We start from the raw sequence: 18,722 nt of genomic DNA on the forward strand, positions 1-18,722 counted from the left end.
GTCTTGTTTCTGTGCATATTATTATCCTTGCAGTTCTATCTAGATAAGATAGGCGGGATAAACAATCTGGAGGAGAAAACAACCAGACTGATGTTGGGGGGGTGGGGAGCGGGGGAAAGGAAGTGGTGTTAACAACCTCAGGGACAAGGGAACAACAAGTGATTCAAATTCCATGGTGCGGAGGGTATAGGAGGCCTGGTAGGTGCTTGATCAAGGGCTATGTAACTCTGAGGAATTACTGAAACCCAAATGAAAGTTTTCTTTTTAAGGGGGAAGATAAACAGATCCAAACCCTGGGGCAAGAACATAAGTCACACATTGCTGTTGCTAGCAGGTCCTGGAACTTTCTATGAAGAGCTGTCAGACTTCAGGCAAACCACTGCCCTTCTCTGGGGCTACATTCCTTCACCATAAAATAAAGGGGTGGCGCAAGCAATCCAAAGTCTCTTCCAGCTCCAAAATTGTATGATTCTGTTAAAAATCATTCCAAAGTCACTGTGGACGCGTTTGCCAGTGGCCAAAGGCTTGTGTGGCTAAACAGCTTTGGCATGCATCTTGCTCAAGGAGTTAGGCCCCCCCACCCCCACCCCCACCCGCTCTGAGCAGACGCGGTGTTAAAAAAAGATGGCAACTTGTTTCTTGCTTTGTAACTGGCGGAATGACGGGCGTCCTTTCCCCAATGCCAAGGATCCTACTTTTGCCTAGGCCCGGATGCTTTCAACAAGGGGATCTAGTGACATTTTTTGGCAAAGGAAAAAAAAAAAAGGCCAAAGACTCGAGAGAAAAACACTGTCATCTCACGGTGAATGTGATCGTCATTTGGATTTGGCCAGAAAACAAAGGTCTACAAAGTAAGTTCAGAAAAATGCTGGCGTGTACCTCCGCAAACAGGCCGAGTATGCATTAAATAGACAAACCTTCGCTGGGCAGGGGGAGCCAGGGAAAGATGCCGATGTGGACAAAACCGACTGTTCTTGACTTTGGTTTGCCAGTTTTATTGGTCATGTGTCCAGAATACATTATACAAATCTTTTGAAATAATTCGCTATTATAAGAATAGTTTACAATTCTGCTCTGATTGCACAAATACTTGACACAAGAAACCATTTTTACAAATACATAGGTTCTTAGAAGAATATTTCAATAAAGAAAATAAGTCTCTATACATCCGATAACAAGTGGTGGGCAGTGTCTGCCCCACCGATTCATCACTTCATGTCTTTTATGACTTGTCCATACGTCCAATAGGCTAAGTCACTGTCAGCTGCCTCTCATTTCCCACAACTAAGTCATACTGCAGGCGTTTCTGAGAGTCTCTGCGTAATCTTTCCTGCTCTGAAAGAATTCACGTATTTGGGCTGAAAAGGTCATTTAAACACTATTCCTTCTAAATTCTAATCTTACAGTGGGCCCACCGCTGTGCTTGGAGGGCGATTTTCTACTTCTTCGCCAGATTAGACCTGCCAGCTGTTTGGCCTGCACTGTAAGTCTTTATGCTCCGAACAGTTTCTAAGCTGCCAAAAACAAGAGTTTAGAAACCAGAGCTAAGTACAAGGATTACGAAAGCCAAAACATTTGCTATTGATTAGAGCAGAGAACTATCGTGAAGCCCCCGTCTCGCTCACATTGAATACAGAAGACAAAGGAAGTGTCCGAATGTGGCGGTAGTTTTATTAAGTACTGAAAAAACGGGAGAGGTCATTGCTTAGGTCTAAGGTGGTCACTTCCAAAATGCCAGAGGCTACACACAGACTCTTGAACTTCAACACCTGACATGCTTCTTAGGCTGCGGCTCTGAAATGGCCGTAGGATTACCCACTGGCCCGGAGCGAGCCGTTATTTAGGCTGAAGGACCTTCACAGAGCACTGCCCATGTGAGCCAGAAGGGACAGGCCCCACTGGGGAAAACGTGGTGGCCCCTCCACTCCTTCAGAGTTGCAATGAGTCCACTTGACAGAGCTTGCTGCCCTGCTGTGCGGGAGCATGACTTAAAACGGAGACACGAGTGGCATCTTATTGTCACATTCAAGTTCCTGAGTACTCAGCTCCAGATATTGCCCATTCTTACAGAAAACAACAAAAACCTTTATTCGGGCCCTGGTCCAAGGAGAGGTTTTGCAGTCCTGAGACATGTCCCCTTTCTCTGGATTTTTCTTTCTTACCCCAGTTTAACTAGTTGCTGCAGGTTTTTTGCCCAAACACTGCAGCAGTGGTTGGAAATGAGTTATTTTGCATTACGGAAAGCACTAATCACATTATTTTGGGTCCTGTTTGCATAAAGCTAGGAGGCCACCCCATGCCGGGCTACTGCAGTGAGCTTGCAAATTCGGCGTAGTCGATGTAACCGTCATTGTTCTTGTCATCGTCTCTCAAAACGCCATCGATTAGGTTGATCAATTCCGCTTCGTTCATCGGTGGAGCGTGTTCGCTCTCTTCCTACAAAACACAAGTCAGAGCACGATGAGCCGCACAGTCCACCGGGAGGAATGCGTCGCGGATGCCCACCATACCCGGGCTCCGGCGTGTCCAGAAGCCCCTCAAGTACACGACGGCTTCGGGGAGTCCACAGAACCACCCATCCAGTCGCCTCGCAGTATGGCAGATGAGAAGTTACACTTGCTAGCTAAACGGAAGATGCACTGAAGGCCCTTGCTGACTTTAAAAGGGCTTCTGGTTCTTCCTCACTAGAGAAGCCATCCAAGTTCATCGTAGAAACCTGGGCCTGGCTTACAGAGGCTGGGTTAAGATTTTGTAGAGTTCACGACCCACAAACCCATGCCCTGGGCAAGCTCCCAGACCATGCCCTCCAGAGGGTCAGCTCTAAGCACAATGTGCCCTGATCCACTTGACCACCCCTTGGGGGTCAGTGCAGGAAGGCGCTGCTGACCTCTGAGAAGTGAGAGCACCCCCCCACCCCCGAATAGCCATTGTGGGCAGGCTAAGGCGCTGGGCGTGAAGCTGGTTCCACTCCGACTGTGGTCCTTCCATTGGTGCCTCTCCCTGCACTACCTTTGCTCTCCTACGGCCAGCACCATGCTCACCTGCCACACTGCTGCCCCTCGCCAGCAGCCTGGGCCCCTCAGTGAAGGGCCTTCCCCAGACCCTGCTCCAGTCTGGCCAGTCCCCCGTCAGAACTGCCGGCTGCCTCTGCGGCAAACTCACCCTGCCCTCCCGGCAGTGGAACGCACCCGCCTCGCTGACCCTGCCTGCCCGCTGGCTGCAGAGGCAGAGGGCCCAGGGAAGGGAGGGCTGAGCCCCCTGAGCTGGAGAAGAAGGAGCTCCATTTGCTCACCGAGAAAGTGGAGTCGCTTGGCCCCCGGCCCTGCTGCATCGAGCATGGAAGAGGGCCCGCCTGAAACCACCCTGTGAACCGAGCCTGTAAGAACACAGCTCCCGGCCCCTCCCGGAGGGCCCTTCTTCTCCAGCCAGAGACTATCTCTCCCGCCCTGCAGTCTGCACATGGCACTGCTTGCCGAGCTCCGGTGTGCAGCAGAAATGCCTGGAGCCCTTGTGACGCCCTCTGTGCGCCAGCCTCTGCCAGGAGGACCCTGGGGCAGGAACAAGGGCCAGAGAGAGGGGTGGCCCGAGAAGCAGGGCACAAGGCCAGGGCAGTTTAGCCGGCTAGAGGGCGGAGTCAGCAAAGGGCGGCCCCGCCAGCCGCTGCCTGACCCACCTCCCTGTGGACGTGCGTGATGGCCGTGGAGAGCTCCAAGCCGTCGAGCAGATTATTGCCATCGTAATCGTGCATCTTGAAATAGTGGAGCTGCAGTTCCTGCGGGGACATCTCTGCCTCTGGCTTGATGACACCTTCCAGATGTTCCATGATATGCCTGAAAGCCAACAGTCGGTTGCAGGCCTGTTACCACGAGGTGGGGACACCAGACGACTGCCGCCACCCACAGAGTCCTCAACAGCTCAAGAACTTAGAGCTCCTGACACGGAAACCAGCCCTCAGTGGCAGGGGTCGGCCACGCTCCAGGACGGCGTGTGGACAGGGCCCGAGAGGGGGACCGCACCAAGCTAACAGGTTTATTTGTCACGGGAGTTGGGGAGGGGAACGTGTGGGCGCTCTTCCCTCCTCGTTACCAGAATGTCATCATAGCTTGGGGCTCTCAACTTCATAAAGATTAAAAAAAAAAAAAAACCCACAACAATTAAAGGAAGGGTCAGAGGGGGGAGGAGAACATCATGTGCTGCGGCTGAGCCAGGATAAAGGCTGCAACCCAGACTCCGATGCTTGGCTGTAGCCGTAAAGATCGGGTCTGAGCTCAGAAACCTCAGCTCTAGTCTGCCTTCTGGCCCTACTGTTGTGTGTGTGGGTGGGGTGGGGGGGGGAGTGGAGTAACCCCGAGGGCCTCCATCGGTAACGAGAGAACACCTGACTTCCAGGTGGCTATCAGGAACAGAACGCTGCACGACAGTGGTCTCCCCAGCATATCAGGGGATGCGGAGAGCGAGCACAGTGCGACCTCGGAATACGTACTCTTGGTTGTGCACTGTATTCTTATCCAGGCCCCCGCCGGCGCCGTGTGAGGAGCTGGCTCCAGGCTCCTGGGCCCTGGCGCCCGGTGGGCACCAGCCCGCCAGCAGGCCGCACAGGAGCAAGGTTCTGAGCAGCTGCAGGTATCCCATGGTCTCCAGCACCTGGGGGTGGGGGACAGAGACGATGAGGGCGGGAACATCAGAGTGAAGGCTGCTTCCCTGGGAAGGAGGCTGAAGTGGAGAGACTGTGGAGGAGACCACACCAAACTGGGCCCAAAGCCACCTCTGCCACCTGATGGCACAACCTGGGGCACTATGCGTCCCCATCCCTTACATGGCATTTCTGTGTGCCAATCAGTTCCACGAGAGTCACGGGACTCCGAGGTCACGCCTGCCTACGCGGTGCTTGGGGCAGGTGAGAGGAGATGAGCCTGCGCCTGGGGCCGCACCAAGGGCAGTGAGGCACTGCAGGATGACAAACGCTGGGCAAGGCCAGAGGAAGAACTTCCCCAGGGGGAAGATACATCTCTAAAGGATGACCAATGCAGCCACAGCCTGCGGAGCCTGGGGCCAGGACATGCTGTGAGCCGGCAGGGCCCAAGGGACCGACTGGGACCGGGCAGGTGATTGGATGACTGGAGCAGATGCAGGTGCAGACAAGTGGTGCGACGCGTCGTTTCGTCAGGAGGCAGCCTAGAGGGTGCAGAGTGACCGGCACAATGGGCGACGGGCTGCTGAAGGCTGCGAGGACCCAGTGTAGGTGTCTTAGCCTGCTAAGCCTGGGGTGCTGGGGAGCCACTGAGGACTCGTGGCTGGAGGACGAGAGCAGGGGCGGGTTCAGAATGACTCGTCTGACGGACGGCTGGTAGAAGGCTGGGCGTGGGGACTCTACTGCTGAGAGAAGCAGGGAGGCAGGTTGCTCACGTCTGAAGTCGGGGACAGAAAGAGGATGCTAGCAGGTGCTGCTCGTCACCTGGGGCTGGGACAGCACCAAGCCCCTCACCGCTGGGAAAGAGTAACACTGAAGTTAGGGTCCCGTCACGAGCTCCGGGGCGCTGGCCCGACTGCGGATTGTGCGCAGCAACAAGACGACCTGCCCGGCTGCCCAGCCAGCGCCCTGGGGGCTGGGGGCTTGTTTTTCGGGTATTCTACACTGAGACTCTGGCACATTTTTAACTCTGGTTGTCTAAAATTGACTGTGGCGAGGCCAAACTGGTGTGGGAAGTATGGGCACAGTAGTGGCCAGAAAAGGAGACAAAGGGAGCTGCAATGGCAGGGGGGCCAAAGGACCCACATCAGCCCAGCACCAGGATCGTTAGGGAGGTGCCCCTGGATAAAGGGCGGCCCGCTCCAAGGAGACCCGAAGAGCCCGCTCCCAGGCACGTGCCAGCGTCTTCGTGCTGTAGGCCACTGCTGGTGCCCACAACTCTGCATGCTAGGGAAGCGAGGGGCACTCGGTGCCTGATGTGCTCTCTACCACGGGTTCGAGGAGACTCCGCTGAGAGCGGCTCTGGAAGCATGCAGGTGGGCGCCGGAAGGAGACGGCAGCCGCAGACCAAAAGAAGAAGGGCAGAGACACAGAAACGGACAGGAGCTGGGACGAGGCCAGCAGAAGAGGGCGAGGAAAGGCTAGAGGAACAGAATGGGGGGTGGGGGGAGGGTACAACTGAACAGGATGGGAAGACCAGACCGCAGCCCCTGGAAGGTACCACTCTGAAGGGGTGGGGGGGCACGTCTGTGAGCCGTCGTCTTCAGGCCGACCCGAGGAGACGGCGAGAATGGTGGCTGGAAAGATCGTGCGAACCTGGGCTTCCAGGACCTTGCTGTGCTTCCTCCATGTGAAGACTTGGACTTTTTGACAAGCGGGCTTCTAGCAGCTCATTACTGTAGCTTTATTAAGAGTGATGGCAGTGGGGTAGCTTTGGGAGACTACTAAGGAGCCCTTGGAGAAAACCCAAAGCTGTTGTCTACTTGACAGTGAGTCCGAGAGACTGACTGCGCTCAGAACCCTCTGCATTGTGCGTATGCGTGCGCCTTGTCGGGGGCTGCACTCGGGCGGGGCCGGGTGGCCGGCGCAGCATTTCACAAGAGTGCTGCAGAGTGTATTTAGTCGAGCCAGGAAGCCAGGGCCTTATGCTTATAAAGCCAAACTCCAAACTCACTGCCCTCGAGTTGATATCGACTCATAGTGACCCTGCAGGGCAGGGTAGAACTGCCCCCGTGAGTGTCCGAGGCTGTTCACTCTTTATGGGACTAGGAAGTCTTCCTGCCAAGGAGCTGCCGGTGGTTTTGAACTGCTGACTTTGCAGTTAGCAGCCCACATAATCACTATACCACCACCAGGTAGTTTAGACTTAGATGCACCTCCCTGCCGGCCTTTGTACAGCTTCTGAGGATTCACCTTCACCCCTGGAAGTGTGAAACCCCAGGCTTTCTCCTCATCCCATCTGCCAGCTTCTCAGGCTTCAGTCCATGACGCACGCCACACTTCGTGACCTCACGGCACAACGTTCCATCTGCTTCTCCCCCTGCTTCTTCCTGCTCTTCTCCCTCCACCTCCCACTCTGCCAACCTGGGAACGTGACTAGGCTGCTGAATGGCTAAACGTGTCGGCTCCTCTGATTCCTTAGTTATAATCTCGTGTCTTTAGAAATCGACTCTGTGAAACTTCTCTAAACCTTCAGGGAAGTCTGATGGTGCCCAGGAATGTAACTCCCCCAACTGTCCATCCTTTTTACCTGCTGCCAAAGTAGCTCAGGGAGGGTGGGGGGAGGCTACCTTCGCCTCTTTCTTCTTTTCTTTTCAGGGCTCCAATCACTTTTTGCCTCTATGTTGAACATTTGGGGTTTGACACATCATTCATTAAGTGAGGAAGTACCAGTAAGAGTTTGCTGTTAAGTGAATGAAGAACTTGAGAAAACTTCGTTTTATAAATAAAGAACATTCTTCTTAAAATAATATTGATTGTGATGATTATACAACTCTAATATATTTAAACCACTGAATTGTAACGTATGTGAGTTATATGGCACTAAAACTATTGAAAAATTAAATTAAAATGGGGGGGAACCCACAAAATTACTTGTCAAACTGAAAGTTGTGGGCCTTCCTGGGACTTAAGAGACTGGCTGGTGAAGGCCAGCCACAGGCCCAGCGACCAGGCCGGACCACAGAGTCCCGTCCTAAGGGGATGAACGGAATCTGCTGCCGGTAACAAGGGCCGGTGACTTCAAAGGCCTCCTCTAGCACCCATGGCCCACACCTGCCACAGTAACGATACAGCAGCTGGCAGCGGCCACACTTGGACACACACACAGGCACCCCCGGAGCTCAGCCCAGCCGCGGCGGCATCTCTGCTCTCCTGACGCAGGGCTGGAGGTCGAGAAGCTGCAGTTCCTGCCCACTGATCCTAAGAGGCTCTGGAAAGTGAGGTCTTGGGAGCATGCCGCCCCACGAAGTTTTGACACTGTGCCCAATTACAGCAATACCTTCTGTGGCCTCTCCCTAAGGGGACAACGCTCACTTGCATGTAGAGCTTCAATAAAGTGGCACTACTGAGCAGTGACGTTATAGTGCAATCTGTCCAATTCATACAAAAGAGGGCAGGCCATGAAAGTCAGTTCAGAAGAATGCACGTTTGTGGGAGAAATAAAAGGGAAATCGTGTGTAAGTATATTTCACCCACAGACAGACATCCAACAACCAAGATCCCTTTCTGGGTCATGACCATTACACCCATGGTGACTTTCTCCTTCATGTTTTCTACTGTTTCGAAACAGTCTACCGCTACTTTCTTAGAAAAGTGGCACAAGGTCACCGCTTCTAGGCCTTCCCTGTCAGCGCTCCCACAGTTTTGGCCAAATACTATGTGGAGAGAATAAGAGAGAGGGGAAAGGGTGTGTGTGTGTGTGTGTGTGTGTGTGTTGAGGTTCATTCTCATCTCCAGAAAATAAAACAAATTTAAGTGCACTTCCTTTTTTATCAGAGGGAGGTGTCTGGCACCCGGCCCGTATCTCTGTACTTGTTTCTAGGGGGCCAGGTTTGCTGTTTCTCACAGCGGTGATGGCCAGCCAGCCAGAGCAGAACACCTCGTTCAGGCCACTCAGCTGCCATCTCTAGGGCAGGAGTCAGCAGGGGACCCAGAGCCTGCGCAGCTCTCTCCAGCGAGCCACCTGTGGCCCAGGCGGTCTTCCCAGATGCGCCCCCATGCTTCCCCTCAGCAGGCCCCTGCTCAGTGCTTCTGCGGGCCATGAACACCGTGTGGGCAATGGCCTTGCTAGACTGGGCTCTGCAGAAGCAGGGACCGAGGCCCCATGCCCAGCATCTGGCATGGTGCCTGCGACGGTCTGGTGGTTCATGGCCCTAGCGAGAGAATCCCCCCAAGCCACTAAGGTATGCTGCCAAGTGTCAGGGCTACTATCACTGAGGGAAGGGGTCTGGTGGTCAAGAGGGCTGTGCGCTGGGCAGTTCGAACCCACCAGTTACTCTGAGGGAGGAAGATGAGGCTGTCGGCTTCTGTAAAGATTGAGTCTTGGAAACCCAGAGGAGCCGGTCTACTCCATCCTACACTAAGGTGACCAGACGTCCCACTTTTGGTGGGACAGTCCCGATTTTTAACAAATTTTCCCACGTCCTGCGGCATTTTTTAAAATGCACAACAAGCTAAGGTAGACGTTTTTTGGCTGCCATGTGGCTATTTCACCAGGATATGAGTTTTATCAATGGTGTCCCACTTTACCAATGTTAAAATCTGGTCACCTTGAGGGTCCCGATGAGTCAGCATCTACTCGATGGGGGTGAGAGCAATCAGTTCATCAGTTCTTGTTTTTGCTTGCTGTTGCAGGTTACTAACCTGAGCACAGCACGAGCGAGGTGGACACCAGAGCAGCAGACCTCTCTAAGCGCTGCCAAGAGGACAGAAGTCCGCCTGCCACCGAACAAATGAACGCCGCTTGGATCCAAAAGGAAACGCAGCCGCTTCCCTCTGCCCAACCAGCAGGTTGCATCATCCACAGCCCCAGCCCCTTAGCCCAAGGCTGCGCGCAATCAGATAAACTCCGCAGCTCCAAGCACACCGGCCCAGTTTAGGACACTGTGAAGGCCAGCCAGGCTGGAGGAAAATCCCGAGTGGAGCGACGTCTACAAAGAGACTTCCACACAACCCATGCCGCCTTGTGACATCTCTCATGGGAGGAAGCGCAGGCCCAGCCCTGTACAGGGGAAAGCGAGAGGTCTGGGACGACTGGTGACAGATGCCAAAGGAGGCCACCTCCTCTGCTGAGTTGTCCGGCCTTCTCTAGCTGAGCCCAACATGCCTGGCCAGCCTGGTCCGACCCCCTGCGCCTCCCCCACCCCAGCTCCAGTGTCACTAGCCCCCACTCACTGCTCTGCTGGCCTCTTCCTGCCCCAGTGCCTTTGCCCCCCACTGCTCCCATCTATCTGCCCTCCCTCTTCTAGGTTCAGAGGTAACTTCAGTATTCTTCCCGTCCACGCTAGCTTCATGCTGACACCTCTCATTTGACTGTGACTATGTGACTATGCACAGCACCTGATGGTGCTATGGATTAGGTATTGGGCTCCTAACTGAAAGATTGGTGGTTCAAACCCACCAAATACACTGTGAAAGAAAGATGAGGCTGTCTGCTCCCATAAAGATTCACAGCCTTGGAAACCCTGTATAAAACCAAAGAAATCAAGCTCACTGCCATTGAGTCAATTCTGACTCATGGCGACCCTATAGGACAGGGTAGAGCTGCCCCTGTGGGTTTCTGACACGGTAACTCTTCACGCAAGTAGAAAGCCTCATCTTTCCCCCAGGAAGTAGCTGGTGGTTTCAAACAACTGACCTCGAGGGTGGCTACCGGATGCACAGCCAGGGCTCCCCAAGGATACCGTTTTGAACTGCTATACGTCAGAACTGATTCGAGGGCAGTGGGTGGACATAGTCACATATTGTTCCCCCTTTCCCCCTCCTCTCTAACATCCATGGGCTGACCTGGAGCTAACAGACTTTCACATCTGAATCAGGGCAGTGAGCTGTTCCCTATCACAGAAGATCCAGCTTCTTGCTGCAACAATAAGTGCCCTTTGGAGCCCTCTGATTAATGGTTTGGCCAGGCTCACCTTTCCCTCTCATTGTGTCGTTCGCCCTATCAGCTTGCCGGGGTTTGGAGCCAATCTTTCTCCCTGTGACCCACAGCAGCTCTTTGTCAGCAGCTTTTGTCCCATGCTGGGGGTCCTCAGTTAAGAGCTCAGATGTAAAGCACCTACTCTCATCAACACTCAGGCATCCTGTACAGAGAGCCAAAAAAACCCCCCATGATGCTGGCACTTCCCCCATGGGCCTGGGCTGAAGGAAGAAACACCCAAGCTCCCAAAGAAACCTTTCTATGGGTGGAGGTCAACAACTGACCTTGAAAAAGCAGGGACTTGGCCACCGGATCTACTTGTTCAGTTGCGCTTCGAAGCTTATCTGTACACGAAACATACACCTATAGAGACTGGCACTGTGCAAGGGGCTGACGCCACAGCTGCCCCAGGCAGACCCTCCTCATAGATTACATGTCACCTAGGCATCAGTGGGATTCAGCTGGGGCCCCAGCCCACACATGGGGAGGGAAAAATGTATGAACCCCAAGGATAGAGCCTCCAGCAGAGGGAACATAAAGTACAGTGGCCTAAAGGCAGAAGGAGCTTGGGCCAGTCCAGGAACGAAAACAAGTTTATGATCTTAAAGACCCAGCACAGAGGAGGGAGACAGTCTGGCCTGAAGTGAAAAGAGGGCTGGTCGTGAAGGGGCTCCCCAAACGGTGGGGGAATGGGAGGCACGCTCTGGTGACCGAGGTGACCTAAGACCAGCAGCTGGCTTCCCTAGATGTGAAGAAACTACAGAAGATACGAAGGGATGCAGTAGGGGCCCTGCCAGTTTAGAGGCCACTCAGGTAGTTCAGGGAAGAGATGATGGCAGCCACAACCAGCTGTGGCTGTCGTGTGACCTAAGGCAGCCGAGAGCTCTGCGATGCAAGTGTAGCAGATGGGCAAAGGCGAAGAACGACGGCTAGGTTTCTGGCTTGGGCAATTGGCGGACTGAAAACTTCGCTGTCCTGGTCCAACCTCGCCGGGCTGGGCAGGCCCTGCCGTTTCCCAGGAGGGAGCTAGGAGGAGTACAGGCAGGGGGAGAGGAATGGCCAGGCCTGCTTGCCCCCCGGTCAACGTGGGACAGTGTCCACCAGCACTGCTGGTCCCACGTATAGGTGCTGGGAACCCCTTGGGTCGGCGACGAGGGCGGGAATGGGGCCCAGCCGAGCCCGGCGGGCTGCAGAGCCACCAGCTGCAAGAGGCCCGGGTCGTGACAGGCGGCCAGGGACCCCGACGCCTACCCTCCTCCAACCTTCGAAACGACCCCTGAGCCCCCAGAGGACCCCAGATCCCGCCAGGCTGCGGACGCCACAGTCCCGTTCCATGAGCCTCCGCCCCCCAGGACGGGCGTCAGGAGCCCCAGGTCCACTCACGGTCGCGGTCCCCAAAGGTTTTCCGCCGAGACGCGAAGCCGTCTAGCATGAGCCTCGCCGGGCCCCGTCCCAGACGCTTTTTCCCCCTCGGCTCCGCCCCGCCCCCTCTGCACTGCGCACGCGCGCGCCGTCCGGCCCGCCCATTGGTACCGCGCGGCCCCGCCCCCTGTCCCAGGACCACGCGTGCCGACGGCTCTGGTGAGTCCACGTGTAACGGGCCGGGGTCCAACACGGGCCAGGTGGACGTCATTCCTTTATCTGCCTTCCCGGGTGGTGACATTCGGCTTCAGCCCAAATTGATCCGTTGGACCCGCTGGGAGCTGGGGGTGGGGGGAAGGGCGGGGCACCGAACGGTTGCTAGGCAACCGCTGAAGCTGTAGCAAGGACGATCCAGATTGGGCGGATCCCAAACTGGCTTCCTGCTGCGCTTCCACCTTCCGCGGTGCTTTGCTTCCTCCTCCCGCCATGGGAGTGTAATCGGAATCCTTCCGCTCTCCGTGAAACTCCCTGTGGCCAGAGCGGCTCTTGAATCGGCCTTGAGCCCGGTGTTTCCAAAATTGGCTTATTACCACCCCTGCTTGCCCACCATCACACCACCCCTCACTCAGTACCACTCCTGCCCCGACACCAATCCCACCGAGTTGAGGCGGCCCAGCTGAGACTCAGCTCCCGCGCAGGCCGACAGGCCAGCCTGTTGATAGCCAGTTTTGTCTGAATTACTGGTTTATTTTAACTTGAAGGGTTTTTGTCTTTTAATTGCTTCTAACGTTCCACTTGTTTGTGCATTTACTTTTTTAAAAATCCTGAGCGTGGTAAGATACACAGAACATTTGCCAACTCCATCATTCGATTTGTGTACAAATCAGTGCTATTAGCATCCACCGTTTTGTCTAACTGTTTTATCTACAATGTTTTTCATCACAGAAATTAACAGAAACTGGGTGTCCCTTAAGCAATGACTCTGCTTTACCCCGCGGCCACTGCCCCAGGTAACCATTAATAAGCTTTAGTCGACGTACTTTCTATTCTAGATATTTTGTGTAAGTGGGAGCATGCAATATGTGCCCTCCTGTGTTTGACTTCTTTAGCATCATGTCATCTGGGTTCATCCGTATTGTAGTGTAAGTACTAGGATTCTATTTGCTTATGGCTGAATAGTGCTCCATTTTATCCATGTGCCCCTTTGCTTCTCCCGTCATCTGTTATGATCACTTGGGTTGTTTCTATCTTTTGCTATTATTATTGTAGCCTTTTAAACCATGGGTTCTTTTATTTTGTATTATGTGTGGAACAAATGTAAATGTGATCGTTCATATCGTGTGTTGACAAGATTATCTTTTCTATCAATATAAATGCTCACCGGGCAATTTTTCCTTCCGCCATGCATATGGTTGTTATTGAGTCAGAGTGACGTGATGGCCCTTAACAGCCAAAAAATTAGTTCAAGATTTTCCTATGATTTATTATGGTTTGCGTTGTTCATAAGTAATTGTTTTTCAAATACTGTTACATTAATAAACATAAAATGATAATAGCATGTGGTGAGTGATGAGTTGTATATACTAATAAACACATTATGAGAATAATACACCTCATGGATACATTCTTAGTCAGGTCAACAGTGAAAGATAGCTTTACATTCTCTAAGGTGTCTTGACAAGATTTAAGACATTATGATCAGGCTAATAAAAGAATAGAATATTTAGATATAAAAACCACAATGAGATACCACTTCACACCCACCATGCTAGCCCAAATTAAAAAAAAACTAAAAACAAATGCTAGAGAGGATGTGGAGAGATTGGAACTCATATACACTGTTGATGGACTTGAAAATACAAACAGCCACTGTGGAAAATTATATGGCCATACTTTGAGCAATTGGAATCTGGAATTCCATATGATCTAGCAGTACCACTATTAGGCATTTACCCTAAAGAAATAAAAGACACTCCTGTGTTTATAGCAGTGCAATTCACAATAGTAAGAAACTGGAAGCAGCCCAAATTCCCAACAGTAGAAGAATTAACAAAGAAACTATGGTACATATACTATGCATTCCTAAAAACAAAAGCAAAAAAAAGTGGCGAAAGCATGAAACGGCGCATGACATGGAAGGATCTGGAAACCATTATGCTGAGGGAAGTAAGTCCATCACAAAAGGACAAGTATCGTATGAGTCCGCTACTGTAAGGTGAAACACCAATTAAATCTTAGGGACCAATTCTTCAACAAAGGGGATGAAGACTACCTGCTGGCCATGAACCATACATCACCTCCCTTTTATGCACCTCACAAGAACCACCTTGAAGGAGGAGACCTCAAATCGTCTGGGGTCACTCCTAGAATGGGGAAATGAGAGAAGATCATCCACTTAAGGCTGTACAACATCGAGACAAGGCTGGGACAAATCAGTGCTCCCCTCCCCTCGCAGGACTGGAAGGAGAACTTTGCCGGAAAATTAAGCCAAGACCAAGGAAGGGGAGCATCTACATTTTGGAAGAGACCCTGATAGTTCTATTGGTGAGTATGGTGGGTAATTGGGGAGAAGTAACCTCACATCAGGAAGGGATACTTTGTTCTTGGGTAGACACTACGAATACACTTCTACCCAACCCTTGGTGAACAACACTATGGACTAAGCACCATGATGACCTTGGATGCTGACCTTGTGGGCAGCAAGGCATAACTCAGGGGCTATACAAGAAGGACTTAACATACAGGTGCAGCAGAATGAACTGAGCCATGCCTCAAAGGTGCCTGCACTCTTGGACTGAGAACTGGTAGGAGAAGAAGCAGAAAGTGGCCATCCTGGACCTGTGGAAGTGGCAGTCATTGGACCTTGGGGGGAACCCAGGGCTTGGTGGGTGTCCAATGGAAAGAACCCAGAATCACCATAGAGTTAGTACCTGGATGCCCCCTCACAGTGACATGATAGGTTTTGATCTGTTGGTCAGGGATCTGAACTTGGAAGAATTGATCCAGGAAGTTTCCCCCAGGCACCAGTCCCCATGCTTCGGGTAAACAGAGCTCAATCGAATGGGAGATGGAACTGTGTGGCACATGAACTCATGGGTTATGGCTCACGGTGTAACTGTGCTTGCATAGACTCCTCATACCGATAGTGCCTGGTGTGTGTGTCACTGGAAAAATTGAAGATATTACCAGTACAATCACATTATACCCCAGGGGGATGATTGATGATGTTTTTACTTTTCTGTTCCTATGGATTTTTATTTTCCTGCCTTTATTTTGTTGGTTTGTTGCCTGCTAATTGGTTTGTTGCTGCTGTGGGGGTAGTTGGTCTTACGGGGTTTTAATTTGTCCTAATACGACCGCCACAGCAAACCTGAGTCGTGTATATTCCAGGGATGAGCAGATGGATTCTGGGCCCCCACATATCTCTAGTCCCAATCCAAGAACAGTTAGCTCGGATATCGTGGTTCTGCTCGATTCCCACCTTCATGAAATGATCACTAAAGATAAACATGCTACAGCAAAGTGTGAAGAGAGAGCAGATGGTGCCTGGCTATCAATCGGAAATAGTGTCTGGGGTCTTAAAGGCTTGTATTAAAACAAGCAGCCATCTAAGTGAGGAGTCAACTAAGTCCACATGGAAGAAGCGCTCTAGCTTGTGTGATCCAAAGATGACAATCACAAAATTCAAATATGACAAAGGGAAAAGTCAGAGCCTAAATTGCGAACACCCAATGTGTACAAGGCTCTGGAGGACAGTGGGAGGCCAAACCCCTCTGCAGAGCATCTAGTCAGATTAAGCTGCTGGCAGATCCCCTCTGGACACAGGCAAGGATCTCCAACAGCTTTGCTATCAGATACAGATCGTTGTCCTTGTGATTATAGTGGATCACACTGGCTACTTGGTCAGTTAACCTCCTGCTTGATCCGACCTGAATTGTTGTAAGTGTAAATATTTCTTGCTTGTTTCATGACAAAAATTTCTTCCCTGGCCTTTGAAATACTAATGAGGGTCATTCTTATTCATTATTTGTATTTTTATCTTTGTATTACTATTCAGTCTTACCACTTTACTTTGTTTCTGTTCGGTTTTCCAGTTTGTGAAGCGTAGAAGGGGTAGATGCATAGAGATAGGAGCTGTTGCAAGGGTGTCTGGGGGAGGTAAAGGGAGGGGTTGGGAGATAGGGAAGGTGAATGGGTTGGGGGAGCAAACAATGTATGCGGGAGGGGGTAGGGAGCATTAGAACTGATGGTGATTACACAACTCACTTTAAGAGTGATTAAACCATGAAAAAAAAAAGAAATGTCCTAAAATTGGGGTGTAATAATTGTATAATTCTTCTTGATATGATTGAATTATCGAATTGCATGATATGTAGATTATGTGCCAATAAAACTGTGAAAAAGAATGTAAAGGAAAAAGAAATGTCCTTGTGTGGCACAGCTTGCATTTGACTAAAGGCTGTTGGTTAGAGTCCACTCAATTGTGCCTGGGGATTTGCTTTCTGTAAAGGTTACAGCCAAGAAAATGGAACCATTCTATTCTATAACACATGGGTCACCATGAGTCAGAATCAACAACAAAGGGGTTTAAAATGTCAGCCTTTTTAACCTTTATGGTGATCCCAAGACTAATGGATTCCCTCCAACAGGGTGTGGGATTCAAAAGCTTCACTTTCTGTACAACCAGAGGAGAGAACAAGGGAGAGACTGCCAAATTGGCTAGTCAGGGACTTGGTACGCTACTGTGGAGATGACTCCTCATTATTGCTGCCCAGCAGGGCTGGGTGTGGTTTACTGGCTGGGGTATGTTTGCCATGCTCATTTCTTTTCTGGGTGAAAGCATTATTGTTCCCTCACATTGTACACCAAATGTACAAGGGGTACCCCCATCAAAGGGAAAAAAGCTTCACTGGGCAGAGCTTTCGTAGTACACATTCCCCCTCCCACCCCTCGCTCAGTGAACATCCAGCAACTCGCTCCCAGTTTGTGCACCCAGTGGTGTCACCTGGGAAGGTTCTCTCTGGACACAGTAAATTCTTTGTAAAAGCACTTTTGCTTGAACCTTGTTTTTTGTGATGACCGATTTAAAAGAACAGTGTGTGACTGTGAAATTTTGTTTCTGCTTGAGAGGGAAAAAGACACACAGACTTGTTATGCTGAACACAGCTTACAGTGCTTTGGGAAAAACGCAAGTGTACGAGTGTTTTTCTCATTTCCAAAAAAGGTGAAATGTTGATTAATGACAACCTTGTTCTGGACATCCATAAACCTCTCGAATGAAGGAAAATGTGGACTTGTAAGTGCAGTTGGAGTTCATCTCACCAGGTCAACTGTTAATCAAGCTCTCTATTTAGAGGTTCTGAAAAGATTGCGTAACAGTGACAAAAAGGGGATTTGTGGCAAACGGGACTGGTTTTGCCACCATGACAATGCACTTGTTCATGCAGCCATCTCAGCGCGCCAGAACAGCATGGCCTCTTTTGCCTCAGGCACCTTACCCACCTGACCTCACTCTATGTGACTTCTTTTTGTTTCCGCGAATGAAGACGGACAGGAAAGGACAGGGATTTGACGACTTAGAAGAGGTGGGGGAAAAATGAGGGAGGTCGTGTCAGCTATCCAAACAGATGAGTTTGAAAAATGTTTCCAAGAATGGAATCGCAGATTTGACAAATGTATTAAGTGTAATGGAGGGTTCTTTGAAGGTGATATGGTTGTTTTGTTTAAAAAAAAAACAAACATTTTACTTTGCTTTGGAAAAAGAAATTTGGTTCTTTGGTGTGTGTGTGGGGGGGGGGGCGTGGGAGTGGTATTCCCATGTCTAAAGTAGGGGTTTGTTTCATTGTTACAGTTTGCTGATGTATATACTAGCAACCCTGGGGGCACAATACCCCTGCCCAGCTGTTAGCTGAAAGGTCAGCATTTGAAACCTGTGAAGATAAGACTTGGCCATCTATTCTTATAAAAACTATTGCCTAGGAAACCCTTTGGGACAGTTCTACTCTGTCATCTAGTGTCACTAAGAGTTGGGATTAAAAAAAATTTAAAAACCGATACCAAGGGCTCAAGTAAAAAGAAAATATTTTGAAAATGATGATGGCAACATATGTACAAAAGTGCTTGACACAATGGATGATGTATGGATTATGATAAGAGCTGTTAGAGCCCCCAGTAAAAATATTTTTTTTAAAAGAGTTGGGATCAACTCAGCAGGACACAACAATATAAAGGGACCTCAAAAAGTTCCTGAAAAGCTGGAATGAAAGGAGAATGGAATTTTTCTGAGTTTTTTGCAGACCCCCTCATATACTATGTACAAAGAAATGCAAATAGACACATACCTATAAAAATGTGCAGCTCAGTAACATTGCAGAGACGGAGCACATCCACAGAGCCATCATCCAGCTCAAGAAACATGATTCAAACCTTAGGAATTTCCCTGGTGTTTCCTGCCAAGCTCCACCCACTCCCCACAAAGTACTGGCTATCCTCTCTCCAGTCCCGGGCGGTGCAATGGTCAGCTGCTCAGCCATTTCACTGGAAGGTTGGCCGTGCAAGTAGGCCACCCGGATGTGCCTGAGATCTCCTGAAGACTCAACCATTGAAGACCTCTGGAGCACATGTCTACCCTGACACACATGGAGTCGTGACACACATGAGTTAAAACAGACCCAATGGTAACTGGATCCTGACTTCTGCAACAGGGATACTCTAACTGGTTTTGCATTTTATGTAAGTGGGATCCCATGG

The 18,722-nt window shown here is 50.9% G+C and overlaps 1 protein-coding gene across 1 annotated transcript; it reads right to left on the reverse strand.

The window, feature by feature from the left end:
- Positions 1–979: 979 nt before the first annotated feature.
- On the reverse strand, positions 980–12,073 carry MCFD2 (multiple coagulation factor deficiency 2, ER cargo receptor complex subunit). The gene is made up of 4 exons (XM_045285769.1): positions 11,994–12,073; positions 4,484–4,644; positions 3,674–3,830; positions 980–2,436 (listed from the first exon to the last, which is right to left on the reverse strand). The coding sequence occupies exons 2-4, from the start codon at positions 4,630–4,632 to the stop codon at positions 2,305–2,307; spliced, it is 438 nt and encodes a 145-aa protein (XP_045141704.1). The 5' UTR covers positions 4,633–4,644; positions 11,994–12,073; the 3' UTR covers positions 980–2,304.
- Positions 12,074–18,722: the final 6,649 nt, after the last annotated feature.

Source organism: Echinops telfairi, unplaced genomic scaffold (genome assembly GCF_000313985.2).
Source record: "Echinops telfairi isolate 266 unplaced genomic scaffold, ASM31398v2 ScPeMD7_7475;HRSCAF=8513, whole genome shotgun sequence".
NCBI classification, from domain to species: domain Eukaryota; kingdom Metazoa; phylum Chordata; class Mammalia; order Afrosoricida; family Tenrecidae; genus Echinops; species Echinops telfairi.